At 48.5% G+C, this 21,344-nt stretch overlaps 1 protein-coding gene across 2 annotated transcripts in view; it reads right to left on the bottom strand.

Annotated features, from left to right (window-relative positions):
• Window positions 1-20,522, bottom strand: part of ADCY8 (adenylate cyclase 8) — a 198,811-nt gene extending 178,289 nt beyond the window's left edge. For both annotated transcript variants that reach the window (XM_060243211.1, XM_060243212.1), the window contains exon 1: window positions 19,643-20,522. In XM_060243211.1, coding sequence (XP_060099194.1) covers window positions 19,643-20,518 — 876 coding nt within the window. In that variant the 5' untranslated portion in view covers window positions 20,519-20,522. The remainder of the gene's footprint in view (window positions 1-19,642) is intronic.
• Between the last annotated feature and the right edge of the window lie 822 nt (window positions 20,523-21,344).

Raw genomic sequence — 21,344 nt, 5'->3', positions numbered from 1 at the left:
GTTGATAGACATGACGTTTTTAGTGTTTAAGGTGCCACCGAATGACTGTCTTATTGTATGACTGTGAGCAGTGATGCATGGAAGATTCTTCCCTGCCCCAAATTGAGTTAGTTTTTAAGGTGTTATTGGACTCTTGAAATAATTCTTCGCCCAAAGGGTGATTAACACGTGGAATTCACTGCCACAGGTGGTGGTGGCGGCTACAAGCATAGCCAGCTTCAAGAGGAGATTGGATAAACATATGAAGCAGAGGTCCATCAGTGGCTATTAGCCACAGCGTATTGTTGGAACTCTATCTGGGGCAGTGATGCTCTGTATTCTTGGTGCTTGGGGGGGCTTGTGGTGTCCTGTCCCCACTTATGGACCTCCTGATGGCACCTGGTGTTTTTTTGCCACCACTGCATGACACAGAGTGTTGGACTGGATGGGCCATTGGCTTGATCCAACATGGCTTCTCTTATGTTCTTATGTGACACAGAGTGTTGGACTGGATGGGCCATTGGCCTGATCCAACGTGGCTTCTCTTGTGTTCTTTTCTACCGCTGCAGGCAGACTAACACAGCAAACCCAGGCATCTACCTTCCAAAACTACCCCTTTAGGAGATGCTTAATGGGTTGTTCTTTACCGTGTGATGTTCTTTAACTCCACACCATGAAGAGCTTCATCTGCCCATTTCCACACATTAAGCCTCTATTAAAGGGCATCGGGATTCCCCCCCCCCCTTCAGGCCATTTGGCCACCCTAAGCAGGAATACGACTCAGCTGGGGGTGGTTCTCTGCAAGAGAACTTCAGTGCCCGTGGCCATCACCGTGAGTTATTTCAGGAGGTCATTGGATAATGCTAACATTCGGAGGCAGCCAAGATTCTCCAGCGCAGCAGAGCATAATTGCTGCTCTCTATCCTAAGCGTCAAGCCGCATATCAAACACCACCTCCCTCCTGAACCACAACAAACGGAGAGAGCCTGACAAGGAAAGGCAGCCAAGCAAACTAACCAGAGGCAGTAAACGGGTTGTGCAATCAGAGACGGAGAGCGAGAGAAGGAGAGAGAATGAAAGAGGGAAACAAAGCTCCGAAAGAAGGATGCAGTGACCATGAAGTCAAGGGTGAGTGAGTGCTTAAAGAATAGCGGTACTCTGAAAGGATCCATGAATACAAGAACATAAGAAGGGCCAGGAAAGATCATGTCGAGGCCCACCTATATAAGAACATAAGAAGACAAAAGAAGCCGCGATGGAACAGGGCAATGGCCCATCCATTCCAAAACTCTGCATCACACAGTGGCCAAAACCCAGGTGCCATCAGGAGGTCCACGAGCGGGGCCACAACTCAGAAGCCCTCCCCCTGTTGCCCCCCAAGGACCAAGAATACAGAGCATCATGGTCCCAGGCTGCAACCACACACACTGGATAATGTATTTCCAATCTACTTTCCATGCGCTTTGCAAATGGATTTTATTGTGCAAACTGGCAAATAACGCACTTTCAATGCACTTTCCAGTTTGCCAGTTGATACAGCAGAGTCCATTTGGAAAGTGCATTGAAAGTGGATGGAAAGTTCATTACTTAGTGTGTGTGACTGCAGCCCCCGACAGAGCGTTCCATCTAGACCAGAGGTTCCCAAACTTATTTGGCCTAATGCCCCCTTTTCAGAAAAAAAAAAAAATTACTCAGCGCCCCCCCTGTGTGCTCCTAAGGGGGGAATATCCTTTGCGCACGGGCAATGACATCATCACGCCAGCCAGCAGGCAAGCCCAGAGTTCCAGGCAGCACGCACAAGTGCTGCTGCACCGCCACTTTCCTTCACAGGGCAAACATTGTCTGTGCTTGTCGGAGGCTTCAAAAGAAGCCTCTGCTGCCTGCTGCTTTCGGGTTGAAAGTGGTTGAGTGGGCGGCACCTTCCCATTGCGCTTGTCAGCTCTTCAGAGGCTTCCTTGAAAGCCTCTGACAAGCCCAGGCAATGTTTGCCCTGCAAAGAAAAGCAGTGGCGCCCAGGGCTCTTGGCTTGCCTGCTGGCTGGCGCGATCGTGCCACATGGCAAGGGGGACTAAGGGAGCACCCAGCAGTGCCCCTTGCCAGGGTGGCACCCTAGGCAATCACCTACCCCACCTACTCCCACACGCTGGCCCTGCAGAAGACACTCTGTGTCTGGGGCACTGCAGTTGGCTGAAAACTGAAGCAACCACCTGGTAACCAGAGGACTGTAAGAGACTTGAGACTCTGCAGAAAACCTTGTGAGGAGAAAGCTACAGCTTGGAACTCTCCAGAGAATTTTGTCCAATTGTCTCAGTGCTTCCACTGTCATGACTTGAACTGTATTGCTGAGACAGAAACTGCAAGCAATCTTGAGAAGCTGCTAGCTGTAGCAAGTATTGGCTGGGATAGACTAAGAAGGTTTTCTGTTTCTGTGTTTCTTGTTTGTACACCTCTGTTTTTTAATTCTGTATCGTAAATAAGCTGCATCCTTCTCATATTTTAATTGGAAGAAGTTCTGATCTTCATTACTATTCTAATTGGGTGAATTCGCACTAAGCAGCAGACAAAAAGGAACCCTTTTTTTTTTTTGTTAATTGGAATTTTTTTCTCTAAATTAGAAATTCTGGACCCCTCCCAGAAACGTGATGTTTTGACACCTCCCTTCTCTTCTCTTCTCCCATTATGCTTCCACTGTCCCCTTATTTTTATTCACTGTCCCCCAATTGCACCCAAGGTTACTACCACCCCCCTGGATCATTCCAGCACCCCTCAGGGGGCAATATCGCCCACTTTGGGAAACACTGATCTAGACCTTGTGGCTAATAGCCACTGAGGGACCTCTGCTCCACATGTTTATCCAATCCCTCCCCCCCTCCCCGAAGCTGTCTCTGCTTGGAGCTGCCACCATTTCTTGCAGCAGTGAATTGCATGTGTTAATTCCTCTTTGGGCGAAGGAGCACTTCCTTTCATCTGTTCTAAGCCAATTGCTCATTAATTTCATTGAGTGAATTCAGCATCCAAGTGAGATACCTTTGAAGTCTTGCAGTTGCCTGCTCCTGCGGTCGATATGCAGAGGGAATAGTACGTTCAATTTAGCTACAATTGTCCATAGCTTCCAACCGATAGTTTTTCTACTCACGTCAGATGAAGGGAGTTTTGCCTCTTGGAAAGCTTAGACCTTGAAAACCTTGTGGTCTCCAGGGCTTTTTTTTGCAGCACGGACTCCTTTGCATATTAGGCCACACCCCCCTGATGTAGCCAGTCCTCCAAGAGCTTACTGGGCAGGGCTACACAAAAACTGCCCAATAGGAGCCCTCTGAAGGCCTGATTTGGCCCCCGGGCCGCATATTTGACACCCCTGCCTTAGAGAGTGACAGAATTTGTGGCAGGGGAGGAACCTTTATGAGTGAGGGGCTGAGATTTTAAACGTCTGAACTCACCTCACTCTCCAAGATAGAACAGATGGGCTGCGATCACACACACGCACTAAATAATGCACTTTAAATCCACTTTCAAGGCACTTTCCAAGCGGATTTTACTGTGTGAACTGGGAAAATCCAGTTGGAAAGTGCTTTGAAAGTGGATTAAAAGTGCATTATTTAGTGTGTGTGATGGCAGCCGCGGACTCACATTCTAGCTGTATCTGAAGAAGTGAGCAGTGACTCACAAAAACTCAACCCCTGCCACAAATTCCGTTAAGCTTTAAGGTGCTCCTGGCCTCTTGTACTATACGAAATGGTTCACAAACTCGCCTGGCTAAGAGATTAGGGACCTTGGCCTTTAATGCTGCAAAAGATATCACCACTGAAAGTAGGGTCCTATTATGTAATTGTGTCATGGGAATGCTTATGCTAGGCTTCAGTGCTTTCCGGTGGCTGCAGGTTTCTACAATGTCAATGCACTGGTTACTGAAGGTCCCATTGAATTGGTTGTACTTACCAAGGCTTTTTTTTTGTAGCAGGAACTCCTTTGTATGTAGCAGGACTTTGTATGTAGAAAAAGCAAAGCAGGAACTCATTTGTATAATAGGCCACACCCCCTGACATCACCATTCTTTCACACAGGGCTTTTGGGTAGAAAAAGCCGAGTAGGAACTTATTTGCATATTAGGCCACACCCCGTTATCTGGGAGAACCGGGTTTGATTCCCCACTCCTCCACTTGCACCTGCTAGCATGGCCCTGGGTCAGCCGAAGCTCTGGCAGAGGTTGTCCTTGAAAGGGCAGCTGCTGTGAGAGCCCTCTCCAGCCCCACCCACCTCACAGGGTGTCTGTTGTGTGGGAGGAAGGTAAAGGAGTTTGTAAGCCTCTCTGAGACTCTTCAGAGTGGAGGGCGGGATATAAATCCAATATCTTCATCTACCTCACAGGGTGTCTGTTGTGCGGGAGGAAGGTAAAGGAGATTGTGAGCCGCTCTGAGACTCTTTGGAGTGGAGGGCGCGATATACATCCAATATCTTCATCTACCTCACAGGGTGTCTGTTGTGGGGGAGGAAGGTAAAGGAGATTGTGAGCCGCTCTTCGGCTCTTCGGAGTGGAGGGCAGGATATAAATCCAATATCTTCATCTACCTCACAGGGTGTCTGTTGGGGAGGAAGGTAGAGGAGATTGTGAGCCGCTCTGAGACTCTTCGGAGTGGAGGGCGGGATATAAATCCAATATCTTCATCTACCTCACAGGTTGTCTGTTGGGGGGAGGGGATGGTAAAGGAGATTGTGAGCCGCTCTGAGACTCTTCGGAGTGGAGGGCGGGATATAAATCCAATATCTTCTATCTTCTTCTTCTTCCCTGATGCCAAACCAGCCAGAACTGAGTTCCTGTGCATTCTAGCTAAAAAAAAGGCCCTGTGTACATCCCTGATGTAGCCAATCCTCTTGGAGCTTACAGGGCTCTTCATATAGGGCCTACTGTGAGCTCCAGAAGGATCAGCTTCACCAAGGGATGTGTGGCCTAATATGCAAAGGAGTTCCTGCTACATAAAAAGCCCTGCTACCTACTCAGTATGCACAATTGGCCTTAGGTCCCTATGAGAAGGCAGACTATAAATCATGTAAATAAAATAAAAAGGGAAACAATTTTTTTTTAAAAAAAAAATCAATATTGATGCTATTATACCATTCCATTTCCGCCATTAGGCAATATGTCCAGGTGCTTTGGTATAATAGCACTTACTGGTTCACACTGGGTGGGGAGGAATATAGATACATTTGCCATCATCAGTAAGCATTGAAGCAAGCAAATGTATTATTGTCCACATTGGTCTTGTCAGCCACCAGCGAGCCTGCAGCAAACGTGGACTATTGCACCCTTCTTAAATCTTCGTTCGCGAAGCCAAGCCGAGAGAGAGAGATGATGATGATAAGGATGATGGTGGTGGCTGAGAGAGCTCTCCAAGAAGTTGCCCTTTCAAGAACAACTCCTACGAGAGCTATGGCTGACCCAAGGTCATTCCAGCAGCTGCAAGGGGAGGAGTGGGGAATCAAACCCGGTTCTCCCAGATAAGAGTCCTCACACTTAACCACTACACAAAACTGGAAGGAAGGAAGAGAAGAAGAAGACTGTAGATTTAAACATATGGTTAAAAAGTATGGATTTTACTATGAGAAAACCGGATGTGTGCTTAGATAAAGCCGCATAAGCTCCTTGGGTGAAGGGTGGGTGAGTTTGGTATGTTTGATTCATGTACAGTTTGTTTGTTGGTTGGTTATTGTTTATGGATATATGGAAGTGTTAATAAAGAATCTGTTTGTTTAAAAAAAAAAAAAAAACCTCGCCCATCTCTCTGAATCAGAGACTCACAGTGGGTTACAATCTCCTATATCTTCTCCCCCCGCAACAGATACCCTGTGATGTTGGTGGGACTGAGAGTGCTCTCCCAGAAGCTGCCCTTTCATAGACAACTCTGCAAGAGCTATGACTAACCCAAGGCCATTCCAGCAGCTGCAAGGGGAGGAGTGGGGAAGGAATCAAACCCGTTTCTCCCAGATAAGAGTCCGCACACTTAACCACGACACCAAGCTGACTCTGCCTGACTCTGCTCACCTGCCTATTTCCACACTGTAAGCCTGTACTAAACATTTTTTTCTCCAGGCTTGTTGACAGCCCTACCTACCAAGTGGCCTCCTGCTGTAGAAACAACCCGGTTCCGATGCTCTCCTTTCTTCTAGGTTTATTGTCCTTTCATCCCTGCCCTTCATGCTCACCTGATAATCTGCTCAGGAAGACCGATGGAATTGAATCATAGCGCAGGGTATAAATAGAGAGAGCAATTTCCCCAAAGTACAGAGAGGTGATTCTAAACGGCTGCATTCGGGGAGCGGGAGAAAAATAAAAGAGCAAATTCCCTGGCTCATAGGGAGTGTTGGCATGACTCATGCACCTAATGAAATGAAGAAAGGACTTCCAAATCTAGCTTCAAAAGAGGAGAGTTTGGGGAATCACAAACCTATCTGGGAACCATATCCTGTGGCTCTGGGGAAAAGCCCTTCTCCACAATGCACAGGTCACTGGAACGGTCTTATTTGAGTCAAGTAGCATGTTAATAGAGACCAACAAAAGTTTGAGGAGGTACACTTTTGAGGGTCAGAGGACTCTTCATCAGGCACAAGTAGTAATGGAGATCTCAGTCCTTTTATCCTAAGAAAACAGGGAGGGGTGCCCTTCCCATCTTTTAGAACAAGGATATCAAACATGTGGCCCGAGGGCTGAATCAGGCTCCCGAGCAACTGGCTCGGGAGGGCTCCTATCTGGCCCACAAGCAACGTCTTGTCATCTGTTTCCTTCTCTCTCTCTTGCTTCCTTCTGCATCCCAGCTTGCTTTGCCAGGCTTGCTCAGCCGCACAGGAGCTACAGAGCAAAGCTGGGCCAGGTTTGCTCAACCGCACAGGAGCTGTTTTCTCCATTGGTTGTCCAGCACATGAAGTGACTTAGATACAAAAGTTCACAATTCCCAGCCATTTCATGTTTTCCCCTGGGTCTTAGGCTCAAAGCATCGACCATGAGATTTCTGTCATGAATGTCAATAAATCTGAGCAGTGAATTCCATGTGTTAATCACTCTTTGGGTGAAGTACACATTTGAACAACACCTGAGCAGCCTACTCAAGATTACTACAGCACAGACATTTTTCAAAAAAACGGTTTTTTGTCTAAAATTGTAAGTATTTAAAGTAATATCGAAAATAATGTTTAATATTGCTATTATTTTGGCAGGAGGGGTCCAAGAAGGCCTCAGGCCTACAAAATTCATAATACAGTCCTGAGAAGCCAGCTTGGTGTATTGGTTAAGTGCGCGGACTCTTATATGGGAGAACTGGGTTTGATTTCCCACTCCTCCACTTGCAGCTGCTGGAATGGCCTTAGGTCAGCCATAACTCTCGCAGAGGTGTCCTTGAAAGAACAGCTTCTCTCTCAGCCCCACCTACCTCACAGGGCGTCTGTTGGGGGGGGGAAGGTAAAGAAGATTGTGAGCATCTTTGAGACTTATTTATTTATTTATTTATTTCCCGCCCTCCCGCCGAAGGCAGGCCCAGGGTGGCTCACAGACCCTGAGATTCAGAGTGGAGGGCGGAATATAAATCTATGGTCTTCTTCTGTTTGGGTCCAGTGTTTTAATGGGCTGCATTTATCCCCAGCCTTGGCTTTTTTACTATGTAGAAATGTTCCTTTTTCACAACGTGGCCATGCTGCCTGCTATTTACGGGTACCAGCTATTTATAGATATTTGCCAATCTTTGTCTATTCTAATAGAACGCTAGCAATAAAGACAGGAGCTCCATCGGTGGGTATTAGCCATGGTGAATAAATGACACTTTCATGTTTAGGGCTACCTCTACGCTGCCTTGAGCCTCTTTCGAGAGATGCAGCACGGCCCTGACCTAGATAGCCCTGGCAAGCCCAATCTCATCGGATCTTGGAAGCTAAGCAGGGATGACTCTGGAAAGTACTTGGATGGGAGTCCTCCTTGGAATATGAACAGTCAGGAGGCGATGGGGGGGGGGGAGTTTTATTCAGCCACCTCCCTAAATACCCTCCAGGCCCCCCGTAGGGCTAGGCTTGCCAAGTCCAATTCAAGAAATATCTGGGGACTTTGGGGGTGGAGCCAGGAGACATTAGGGGTGGAGCCAAGATCAAGGCTGTGACAAGCATAATTGAACTCCAAAGGGAGTTCTGGCCATCACATTTAAAGGGACAGCACACCTTTTCAATTCCTTCCTTCCATAGGAAATAATGAAGAATAAGGGCACCTTCTTTGGGGGCTCATAGAATTGGAACCCCTGGTCCAATCTTTTTGAAACTTGGGGGGTATTTTGGGGAGAGTCACTAGATGCTACACCGAAAATTTGGTGCCTCTACCACGAACAACAGCCCCCCCCCCCAGAGCCCCAGATACCCGCGGATCAATTCTCTATGATTTTCTATGGGAATAAATCTCCATAGGGAATAACAGAGATCCCAGCAGACATTTCCCTCCCCTCCCCCTGCTTTCTGACGACCCTGAAGTGGGGGGAGGGTCTCCAAACCGGGGGATCCCCTGCCCCCACCTGGGGATTGGCAACCCTACGTAGGGGTCAGTCACCAGAGGTCACCATGACTTCGAGGTGTACACACTCACACATGCATGAGCACGTGCACACACACACACACACACAGGGCTTTTCTTGTTGCAGGAACTCCTTTGCCTATTAGGCCGTGCACTCCTGATGTAGCCAGTCCTCCAAGAGCTTACAGGGCTCTTTATACAAAAAAAAAAAAAGCCCTGCGATTGACTATAGCCAAAGGAGCAAAAGGAGGTAATCCGTTTTACCTCTTTAGTCCCCCACCCCCATGACTCTTTTGATCAGCAGGACAGTTCACCAAACTCTTGTGAGACTCCTTCATGTGAGAGCTTAGCCATGGCAACCAAAATGGTTGGCAGAACTCTCGCAAGAGGAAGTAATCTCCTGAGAGTTGAGGAAGCCCCAGAGAATTTCATGTGTTGCTTCCAGAGCTTTTCTTGTAGCAGGAATTCCTTTGCATATTAGGCCGCACACCCCTGATGTGGCCAATCCTCCATGAGCTTACAGGGCTCTTCATACAGGGCCTACTGTAAGCTCCAGGAGGAGTAGCTACATCGGGGTGTGTGTGGCCTAATAGGCAGAGGAGTTCCTGCTACCCAAAAAAAAGCCCTGCACACACACATGCACATATAAATATGAAAATGCAAAGAGTGAGAGAGGGGAGAGAGGGGGAGAGAGAGAGAGGGAGAGAGAAATGCAGAACAGAATGGATAAATTAATAATCCCCGTCCCCGGACTGCATTTTTTAGGGGATGTGAGATGCTTCGTTTAGTTCTCTGCTCTCTAGTCAAGCAATCAAATATCAATGCATTGCTCACAGAATGTGTTTATTGGTCTTTGGCTATGGCTTTTGATTTGGTAATCTACCTAGAGCAAGGGTAGCCAAACTCTGTGGCTCTTTCACACTTATTGTGTGGCTCTTGAAGCCCCCACTGCCCTATCAGCCAGCTTGGAGAAGGCATTTCTCTCTTTAAATCTATTCTCCGAGCCAAGTCAGACTGTGACTTTAAATCTGTTCTCCCAGCTCTCAAATATCTGATGTTCATGCCTTGCAGCTCTCAAACATCTGACTGTTATTCAGCGAGGCTCTTATATAAAGCAAGTTTGGCCACCCCTGACCTAGAGTCTCAATGAAAACAGCAGGTGAAAGATGAAGGTAAAGAAATCAGTTCAATATATGATTACTAACCACCAGAGGGACCCTGGAAACCTCCTGGGGTTACAACTGATCTCCAGGCTATGGAGATGAGTTCCTCTGGAGAAAATGGCGGCTTAGGTGGGTGGCATTGCACCTCGTTGATGTCCCAATTTGGTGTAGTGGTTAAGTGCGTGGACTCTTATCTGGGAGAACGGGTTTGATTCCCCACTCCCCCACTTGCACCTGCTGGGATGCCCTTGGGTCAGTCATAGCTCTGGCAGAGGTTGTCCTTGAAAGGGCAGCTGTTGTGAGAGCCCTCTCAGCCCCGCCCACCACACAGGGTGTCTTTTGTGGGGGAGGAAGGGAAAGGAGATTGTGAGCCAATATCTTCATCATCTTCTTCTTCTTCCTATCCTCCCCAGATTCCGTCCCCAAATCCCAACCCAGAGCTGTTAACCCTAGTTCAATGAAAAGTTTTGTGCGTGAGAGAGGGAGTCGCTGTTGTTTAAGTATGTTTCTAGCCACTGGAGGTTGTACATTGCTAGCCATGCGGTGGGTGGTGAACTGCCTGGGGACGGGGGGGAGGCATGTTCAAATAATACAGGCTTAATGGGATGTTGACTAGACCTGGGTGGCCCAAGCAAGTCCAGTCTCATCAGATCTCAGATTCCAAGTGAGATTTGGCTGTGGTTAGTACTTGGATGGGAGGAGGAGGAGGAGGAAGAGAAGAAGACGACATTGGATTTATATTCCACCCTCCATCCAGAGTCTCAGAGCAGCTCACAATCTCCTTTATCTCCTTCCCCCACAACAGACACCCTGTGAGGTAGGTGGGGCTGAGAGAGCTCTCACAGAAACTGCCCTTTCAAGGACAACCTCTGCCAGAGGTATGGCTGACCCAAGGCCATGCTAGCAGGTGCAAGTGGAGGAGTGGAGAATCAAACCCGGTTCTCCCAGATAAGAGACCGCACACTTAACCACTACACCACACTGGCCACATAGAATGAACGTCAGATGTTTGAGAGTCACAAGACATGAACGTCAGATGTTTGAGAGCCGCTAGACGAAGGAAGGAAGAAGATATTGGATTTGTTTTCCACCCTCCACTCCGAAGAGTCTCAGAGCGGCTCACAATCTCCTTTACCTTCCTCCCCGACAACAGACACCCTGTGAGGTGGGTGGGGCTGGAGAGGTCTCTCACAGCAGCTGCCCTTTCAAGGACAGAGGCTCAGAGCGGCCTACAATCTCCTTTACCTTCCTCCCCCACAACAGACACTCTGTGAGGTGGGTGGGACTGAGAGGACTCTTACAACAGCTGCCCTTTCAAGGATAACCTCTGCCAGAGCTATGGCTGACCCAAGGCCATGCTAGCAGGTGCGAGTGGAGGAGCGGGGAATCAAACCCGGTTCTCCCACATAAGAGTCCGCACAATTAACCACTACACCAAACTGACCACCAACAGGGCAGGTGCATGGGAGTAGGCAAAGTAGGCAGTCGCCTAGAGCACTGCCTGGCCTAGGGGGCACCACTGGGTGCCCACTCCCTGGCGCATGACTCTGGCTCCTGACCACTGTCCCCTTGTCCTCTCCCATCACCAAGCGGCCCTCAACAAAGCCAAGCCACCTCCCTCTCCCCTATTTATGACTCGGCCTCCCACCTCATCCTATTCTGCCACCCTCCTTCCTAACATGGCCGGCAAGCACTTCTTCTCATGATTTTTTTTAAGAATGTCACTTTTTTTTTTCCTTCGAAAAATCAAAAATTAGTAAATTAAAAATGTGAAAAGTTTCAAGTTTGGCACTCTTCAATTTCACTATTTCTTTTAATCACGGGGTCACTAGTGGGTGGGGCGCCAGAAAGCCTAGCACCGGCCCTGACCACCAAGAGGCCCAGGGCTGCTATGCAGAGGCAGGCAATGGCAAACCAACTCTGTCGGTCTCTTGCTTTGAACACCCTAATGGGTCACCGTAAGTCAGCTGGGACTTGATGGCACTTCCAACCAATAGGATTATTGTTTACTAGGTGATGTTATTTATGGCCTCTCAAGCCAATACCCTAGCAACTTGGCATGTGATAAGGCAAGAGTGATGGCGGCACAAAGGATATTAGATACTGCCAGACAAACTGGCTTAAATAACTCACAAAAATGGTGCACCTCTATAGAGCCGTTTCATAGGTTATCTCCCATGCCCTATTTGTTTCACCTAGAAAACCATGAATACGGAAGAAAATTCTCCCTTATGAGGTGGGACACCCTCCCTTCTGCAGTTACAGAGAAGAAGAAGAAGATATTGGATTTATATCCCGCCCTCCACTCCAAATCTCAGTCTCAGAGCGGCTCACAATCTCCTTTATCTTCCTCCCGCACAACAGACACCCTTAGAGGTGGGTGGGGCTGAGAGAGTTCTCACAGTGGCTGCCCTTTCAAGGACAACCTCTGCCAGAGCTATGGCTGACCCAAGGCCATTCCAGCAGGTGCAAGTGGAGGAGTGGGGAGTCAAACCCGGTTCTCCCAGTTAAGAGTCCGTGCACTTAACCACTACACAAAACTGGGTAGATGCAGGAAAATCCCCTATGAAGCTCGTATATGCCCTTGCTGTAATGATGGCATAGAGTCATTAGTTCATGCCTTTTATGAATGCAAGGTGTACAGTAAGGATAGAGAATCCCTCCTGCCTTCCATGATTACTCCCCCTACTAGCAGTCAAAAAAAAAATGCCAACTTAAAGAACTCCTGGAGGGCAAATATCCTGCAGTTACTCTTAAAATAGCTAAATTTGGTTGGTTCATCTTTAGGACAAGAAAATTACTAGTAGCTTAAAATCCCAGAGTATGTTTGTTTTAATGGCCATTTCTGTATTTTTTTTCCAATTTTAATAATGTCATAATGCTTTTATCATGTTTTACAGATAGTTCTTATGGATATCCCTTTTGTTTCAGATGTTGGCTTTTTCCGTAAATAAAATCTATCTAAATCCCCATACCAGGCAATTCTTCAGCTGCCCATTTCCAGATGGAAAGCCTCAACAAAGAGAGCAAGATAGTGTTCTCTTGGCAACCCTAGTCATGTGGTTCTAACTGGCTGTTGTGTTAGCTACAGGGCTTTTTTTGTAGCAGGAACTCCTTTGCATATTAGGCCACGCCTCCCTGATGTAGCCAATCCTCCAAGATCTTACAGGCCTCTTCTTACAGGGCCTACTTTAAGATTTTGGACGATTGGCTGCATCAGGGGTGTGTGGCCTAATATGCAAAGGAGTTCCTGCTACCAAAAAAAAGCCCTCGTGTTAGCTACATATTTGATCTGGAAGTTGCAGAGGGTTTGTGTGTGTGTTTGGTAGAATGTCTCTTTTCAAATAAATGATCTGGCTACAAGTGCATATCAGCTGATAGCCTGGTGATTCTTCACATTTAAAAAAAAATGCTTTCAAACCCAAGCTTTCCATTCTGGGCACCAGCAGCACACAAAGCTGCCTGCCTGACAAATGGGGATTTGCAACTCTTTGTGCGAAAATTGCGCCTTTAACACTTTCTGCATCTGCAGCAATTAGCAAACAACCAGGACGAATCTCGAGGCTGTGAAAAACTTCGCTCGCAGATTCTTGCCGGACCCGGCTGAAACGTTATGCAGAAGATGAGCTGAATCAGGGACACCTCTTGGTTCACAAGTTCACCTTCCCCTCCAAGTAAAACAGGTCCTCTCCTCAAGACAATAGCGTTCACTGTTTATGGCTTGAAAGGGCTTCCCATGCTTTTGTGAGAAAGAAATGCCCTCTTTTTGACCCAGGCTTATAACAATAGAGTGACTAACAGACATTCTCACATTTTGACATATTACCATTTTATTTCTTTCTCATGCTCATGTTACCCAGATCAAAGGTTTGCTCAATTTGTTAATTTTACTATTCTGTCATTGGATCTTAAATTTGTACCATTTAATAATAATAATAATAATAATAATAATAATAATAATAATAATAATAATAATAATAATAATAATAATAATAATAATAACAACAACAACTTTTTATTTGTATCCCGCCCTCCCCGCAAGCAGGCTCAGGGCGGCTCACAACATATAAATACAGTGTACAATAAAACCATATATAATAATTTCAATTATAAATTCCAGTTATAAATTCATATACAATTTAGTTATAAAATATCCTTAAAATCATTAAAATTACGTTAGAGTTAAGATTATTCTAAACCACTCTACCATTCTAAACCACTGCCTACCAGCTAGATGTAGCTCTGCTCACTGTACCTGATTCCTTGTCTGATGAAGCGTGCTTAGAGCACACGAAAGCTTACGTTCTGAATAAAATGTTGTTAGTTTTAAAGGTGTGACATAAGAGAACATAAGAGAAGCCATGTTGGATCAGGCCAATGGCCCATCCAGTCCAACACTCTGTGTCACATAAGAATGTAAGAGAAGCCATGTTGGATCAGGCCAATGGCCCATCCAGTCCAACACTCTGTGTCACATAAGAACATAAGAGAAGCCATGTTGGATCAGGCCAGTGACCCATCCAGTCCAACACTCTGTGTCACATAAGAATGTAAGAGAAGCCATGTTGGATCAGGCCAATGGCCCATCCAGTCCAACACTCTGTGTCACATAAGAATGTAAGAGAAGCCATGTTGGATCAGGCCAATGGCCCATCCAGTCCAACACTCTGTGTCACATAAGAATGTAAGAGAAGCCATGTTGGATCAGGCCAATGGCCCATCCAGGCCAACACTCTGTGTCACATAAGAATGTAAGAGAAGCCCTGTTGGATCAGGCCAATGGCCCTTCCAGTCCAACACTCTGTGTCACACAGTGGCCAAAAAATAATACACACACACACACACATATATACACACTGGCTCCATCAGGGGTGAGTGGCCTAATATGCAAAGGAGCTCCTGCTAGAATTCCACCCCTGATAACAACCCACTGGTTCAGCAAAGGCATCCACGACCAGGTTGTGAAACCAGCCTCAGCAGATTGTCCATCCGACGGATGCTTTGACTGACATTTCAGTTCAGCTGCTGACTTTGCAGGTAACCCTAGGGACACTGTCACATTTCACTTCCCCTTTACAGTGGCATAAAATAAAATTAAAAAAAATAATAACTGGAAGGGGTCTAGTGCTGATTGCAGCGCTCCAGAGAAGATGCCCGTTACGAAGAGAGATGTGTGCATTTGAATGGTTATTGTCCCCACTTGGAGGAGAAAACAGCATTCCGAGGATGCATTTCGACAAGAGGCAAAGCGACGAACTGGAAACAAATCCCAGACAATGTACCCAATTAAAGCAGTTCTCCTGCGTGATGAAGCTTCATCAACAAACTCACAGACAAACAACAGCTCGGAGGACCGAAAGGAGGCATTTCGTGGCATTATCACTCGCACGCACCAAAGGAATGATTCTGAAAGTGCCCCGGCTTCTTTCCCCTTCTATATTCTGCTTCGATTTGAAATTGGGATGGGACCAGAGCCCCGTGGTAGAACACCTGCTCGGCGTACAGAAAGTCCCAGGAGCTCCTGCCACAAAAAAGAGACCTGGGTCTGAATCCTCCCTACTTTATCATGGAAGCTTGTTAGGTGACCCTGACGCAAAAGACTGGACAATCCCTGCCATTCTGAACAGTGTTCCCTCTAAGCTGAGTTAGCGTGAGCTAGCTCACAGATTTTTAGCCCCCAGCTCGCACGTTTTTGTCTTCGCTCCGGAAGGATGGCCCCAGAGCACACTAATTGATGCGACAGCTCGCCACTTTCATGCCAGTAGCTCACAACTTTAACGCTACTGCTCACAAAGTAGGATTTTTGCTGACAAGGCTCTGCAGCTTAGAGGGAACATCGATCCTGAGTAGAACATATGAACATATGAAGCTGCCTTATGCTGAATCAGACCCTTGGTCCATCAAAGTCAGTATTGTCTTCTCAGACTGGCAGCGGCTCTCCAGGGTCTCAAGCTGAGGTTTTTCACACCTATTTGCCTGGACCCTTTTTTGGAGATGCCAGGGATTGAACCTGGGACCTTCTGCTTCCCAAGCAGATGCTCTACCACTGAGCTACTGTCCCTCCCCAACACCAACGTTGGTAGACCTGGGGTCAGTAAAGAGGAAGGCGTTCTTGGCTCCTCCCACGTTCTCAGCCTTGCAGTGTCGTCGCGAGGATAAAAAGGGAGAGGAAAGCAACAGAAGCAGTGTTGAGTCCCCTATGGGAAGGAAGATGGGATATCAAGAAAGTGTGGGGGGGGAGGTCAAGAAAGGGCTGTGGTCAGGGGTGGAATTCTAGCAGGAGCTCCTTTGCATATTAGGCCACACCCCCTGATGTAGCCAATCCTCCAAGAGCTTACAAAAAAGAGCCTTGTAAGTTCTCAGAGAGTTGGCTACATCAGGGGTGTGTGGCCTAATATGCAAAGGAGCTCCTGCTAAAATTCCACCCCTGGTTGTGGTGAGGATAATATGGGATGACTCAAGGAGTGATGTACTGATCAGCACAAGTCAAGACAGCTTTCCAAGGGAATGAGACTCAGACTTGCATATTCTAGGCATGGAGCAGAGGCCACTGGGGATGTGGGGGGAAGAGAGAAGAAGAGATTGGATTTATAGCCCGCCCTTCACTCAGAGTCTCAGAGCGGCTTACAACCTCCTTTCCCTTCCCCTCCCCACAAAAGCCACCCTGCGAGGCAGGTGAGGCAGAGAGAGCTCTCTGAGGACTGCTGTTGTGGGGACAGCTCTGAGAGAACTGTGGCTGGCCCAAGGTCACCCAGCACCTGCATGTGGAGGAGTAGGGAATCAAGACTTGATTCTCCAAGATAAGAGTCTGTGCACTTTACTGCTACACCACACTGGCTCTCGGGAGTGGGAGAAGAGGTAGTTGTGAAATTTCCTGCATTGCGAAGGGGGTTGTGATAGATCAGGGGTGACCAACAGTAGCTCTCCAGATTTTTTTTTGCCTACAGCTCCCATCAGCCCCAACCATTGGCCATGTTGGCTGGGGCTGATGGGAGTTGTAGGCAAAAAACATCTGGAAAGCTACCGTTGGCCACCCCTGTGCTAGATGACCTGGGGATCTCTTCCATCTCTATGATTCTATGACTCTATGAGACAAATCCATGGAGGGAGAGGTCCATCAGTGGCTAAAGTGACTAAAGGGAAACTCCATTTTCAAAGGCAGAAAACCTCTGAAAACCAGTATTAGGAAGCAACATCAGGGGAAGGCCTCAGCCTCTATACCATGGGTGGCCAAACTATGGCTTGGGAACCACACTTGCCTCTTTCACGCATATTGCGTGGCTCTCAAAGACCACCCCCTCTCATTCCAGCTGACTTGGAAAAGGCATTCCTCTCTTGAAATTGTTTCTCCAAGCCAAGCCAGCTGACGACTTGGAGAATGCATTTAAAGATAAAGTTGCTTTCTTTCCACCTCCACCTCTCTCATCTATTTTCCTTCCTTCCTTCCTTCCTTCCTTCCTTCCTTCCTTCCTTCCTTCCTTCCTTCCTTCCTCCCTCCCTTCCTTCCCTCCCTCCTTCTTCCTTCCTTCCTTCCTTCCTTCCTTCCTTCCTTCCTTCCTTCCTTCCTTCCTTCCTTCCTTCCTTCCTTCCTTCCCTCCTTCCTTCCTTCCCTCCTTCCTTCCTTCCTTCCTTCCCTCCCTCCTTCTTCCTTCCTTCCTTCCTTCCTTCCTTCCTTCCTTCCTTCCTTCCTCCCTCCCTCCCTTCCTCCCTCCCTCCCTCCCTCATCTGAAGTTCATGTCTTGGGACTCTCAAGCATCTAACATTTATTCCATGTGGCTCTTGCATTAAGGAAGTTTGGCCACCCCTGTTCTATCCCCTGTTGTTGATTCTTCTGTTGGCCACTGTGTGAAACAGGAGGCTGAACTAGATGGACCGCCAGTCTGATCCAACAGGGCTCTTCTTATCTTCTGAAGAACGTTCTAGGTGCCCTGCCCAATCAGAACACCTGGTCCCTCACAAGGGCCAACCAGTTCCACTGGAGGACCAACAAATCGGACATGCAGCCAGGGCCTTCTGCTGAGGTTGCCTCCTAGAAATGTGAGACAGGAGACCTTTGAGATGTAAGAGCTTACAATTGAAAAAGCAAGAAGTTATTTCTAAAATGTGCATCCATGTCTACCATCCTGTGCTCCATGGAAGAAGACAGAGAGAGAAATGAGAGAGATAAACATGACTGGAGCTCCAAAATGTGACTTGTTGGTCCTCTCACCTCTTTTTTTTTTTCCTGAGACCCCATCTGGATCCTCGCTGTCACCTTTCTTGGAGAGCTGCCATCTCTATGACCCAGTTGGCTGCTCATGAAAAAAGCACCATCCCTCTTGTTTCTAGCTTTACTGTGACAGCTTTTGGAGCATAGCTCAAAGTGCTAGTAATTCCCTTTAAAGCCCTAAGTGGCCTGGGACCAGCGTGCTTAAAGGACTGCCTGCTCACATAAGCACCTGCCTATCCATTGGAGTCTTTAGCCAAGTCCCTTCTTTGTGTGCCTCCACTTTTGGAAGGCAGGTGGGCAGCTACTCACAGAGAGGGTCTTCTGTGTGGTGGCACCTTTAGAACATTCTCAGCTGCCCTCCTGGAAACCCAGTTGCTTCAGATGCCAAATCCTTTCGTATCTACCTAGGCATTTGATTAACTGCATGGATTAGTTTAGTTCCTTTCTGGTTTTCCATCCCTGTCTCCCACCCGGGCATTATATATTTTAATTCTGTCTTTCTGAGCCGGTAGATGCTGCTTTGGCCAGGCTGCTCTGCTGTCTAGTTGAAGATACCAAATATTGGGTGGTCACTGGTTTGCATATAATCTGATCAATAAATGACAGGGAGATCTGCCCTCAGCAGACGTGATTCAGAGATGGAGCAATTTCATGAAATGTCTCAATCTCTTGCCTGAAGAAAGGCTATAGTTCAGGGGTAGCCAAACTTACTTACTTACTTAAAATAAACATCAGCTGTTTGAGAGCCGCAATATATGAATGTCAGATGTTTGGGAGGGAGGCAAATAGATGGGGGAGAGGGGAGGGAGAGGTGGAAAGAAAGCAACTTTAACTTTAATGCATTCTCCAAGCCACCAGATGGCTTGTCCTGGAGACGTGATTTAAAGAGAGAAATGTCTTCTCCAAGCCAGCCAATGGGCCAGTGAGGGCTTTGAAAGCCACACAATATGTGTGAAAGAGCCACACAGTTTGGCCACCCCTGCTATAGTTGAAACTCACATGGACACACATGAAGCTACCCTACACTGAATCAGACAATTGGTCCATCAAGGTCAGTGTTGTCCACTCAGATGGGCAGTGGTTTTCCAGGGTCTCAGTCTGATGCTTTTCACATCACCTTCTGCCTGGACTTGCTGGAGATTGAACCAGGGACCTTCTACATCCAAAGCAAATGCTCTGCCACTGAGCCACAGCCCCTCCCACAAGCTTGGTATTATTTACTCAGACCAGTAATGGTTCTCCTGGGTGTCAGGCTGAAGTCTTTCACATCACCTACTGCCTGGTCCTCTTAACTGGAGATGCTGGAGATGGGACATGGTGCCTACTACATCCAAAGCTGAGGCTCTTCCACTGAGCCACAGCCCCTCTCAAACTGAATGCCCTCTCTATTGTGAGGTAGGTTTGTTTCATCCAAAGAACGATACTCAGCATCGTAAGTAAACCTAAGAAAAAGTACCCGACAAGCAATTGACTCAAGATGACCGAATACAGAAGAAGCGCCTGGACATGGTGCCTTCTACATCCAAAGCTGCACCTCTTCCACTGAGCCACAGCCCCTCTCAAACTGAATGCACTCTCTATTTTGAGGTAGGTTTGTTTCATCCAAAGAACGATACTCAGCATCATTAGTAAACCTCCAAGAAAAAGTACCCGACAAGCAACCGACTCAAGACGACCGAATACAGAAGAAGCACCAACCAGTTACAGACCCAAGGCGACCCAAGACAGAAAGAAGAATGAACCCACAGGAAATACCTGGTTGATGGAGATCACAGCCAGCCGGGGGATGACTATCTGCATGGTGAGCTGCAGGACGGAGGTGACCAGGCCAGCCAAGATGGCCCAGGTGAGGGGCAGAGGCAGCATGCTGTAGGTGACAAAGAGGGTGAAGAGCACATAGCCGATGCCGTCACCGAGGAGGCCGCAACCCAGGCCAGCAGCCAGGATCTGCGTGGCCATGGCCACCCACGTGACCACTCCACTGTACTGAAGATAGGTGTATGAGGTTGTGTCCTTCCTGACCACCACTAAGGCACAGATGACCACCTCGATGCCGGTGAAGAAGCCCAGCAGGATGCCCTTGATGGGGTCCATGGGGGCCAAGGCCAAGGTGAGGTGGAGCAGCAGGAGGGTCAGCTTGGTCAACACGTCCAGGATGTTCACCACCACCTCCGACTTGCGCCTCTGGCCCAGGAAGTAGCGTTGGTAGAGGCGCTCCAAGTCCCTCGACTTGAAGGAGTTGCGCAAGGTGGGGAAGATCACGCCCCGGTACGTGTAGCCCCAGTTGAGGAAGAAGTCTGAGTTGCTGGGAGCGCACTCCAGGTGCAGGAAGCCCAAATCCCCGCTGCTGGTGGTGCGCTCTGGGAAGACCTTGGTGCCCCCGTTGTTGTGGCCGCCGAGGCTCTTGCCCCCCGACTGGCGCCGGGGGTGGTGGGAGTGGTTGGGGCAGCAGGCCTCCTCTGCCCCCAGCCCTTTGCCGTGCTCCTGGATGAAGCGCTGCTCCGTGATGTGGCGCACGGCGGTCTGCCACAGCAAGCGCTGGGAACGGGCCCCGCCACTAGGGGGCGTCTGGTTGATGGTGTACAACTCGTCGCTATCGCTCAAGCAGCGCACCTCGGAGAGCTCCATCATCAGGACGGGGGCAGGGGGGGAGGAAGGCGCTAGCACATCCAAAGGCGGCCCACCACTGACCCCTTCTGGGTGTGTGGGGGAGGGTCAGTGGGTTATTTCAGAAGCAAGGCGCCTCCCCATGCCTCCTTTGGCACTGTATATCCCTCAGCGGGGGTCACCGGCTTGGAAAACGGCATTCCCCCGTCCGCCCCCCAGGTATCTCAGCAGGGGAGAACAGGAGAGTGGGGAGGCGAGCTAGGTAAAATCAAAGCTCATTGGCCCCCGCTTGGGCCCCTGGAGTCCAAAGGCGAGAAGGAAAAGGGGGCTACGGGCGAGCAAACTGTACCCCTTGGGTTCAGAGGTCCGGTGTTCCCGACGGAGGACAAGCCGGTCGTTTCCATCCCGCAAGCTGCAGGCACGAGCTGGAGTCAGACCCAGGGAAAAGCAATTGCCTTATACCAAACCAGAGCATCGGTCCAATGTCAAACCAGAGAATCCAGCTCAGGCGCGGCTACGCAGACGAGCAGCGGCTCTTCCGGAGCTTCGGGCAGGGCTCTTTCCCCCACCCCACCAGCCTGGCCACCTGAGCTCCTCGTAACCGGAGAAGCCAGCCGGGACCAGCTTCCTGGACCGGATGCAACGGCGGTTTCCCCAAACCAAACCGCAGCCCCTCCGAGGGAAGCGCAGGGCAAGCTTATATAATCGATAGGCATCTATAGGAGAGGCTGGAGGAGATGCGAATAGTTCCCAGCGAGAGCATGCAACTTCTTCGGAGCCGGCAGCCTCCAGGACAGAGGGAAAGAGAGAGACGGGGAGCTTCAGGAAACAGGATTTGCGGTTTTTCAAA

This window comes from Heteronotia binoei, chromosome 7 (genome assembly GCF_032191835.1).
Source record: "Heteronotia binoei isolate CCM8104 ecotype False Entrance Well chromosome 7, APGP_CSIRO_Hbin_v1, whole genome shotgun sequence".
Classification (NCBI taxonomy): Eukaryota; Metazoa; Chordata; class Lepidosauria; order Squamata; family Gekkonidae; genus Heteronotia; species Heteronotia binoei.
This window is presented reverse-complemented; position numbering and strand designations above follow the sequence as displayed.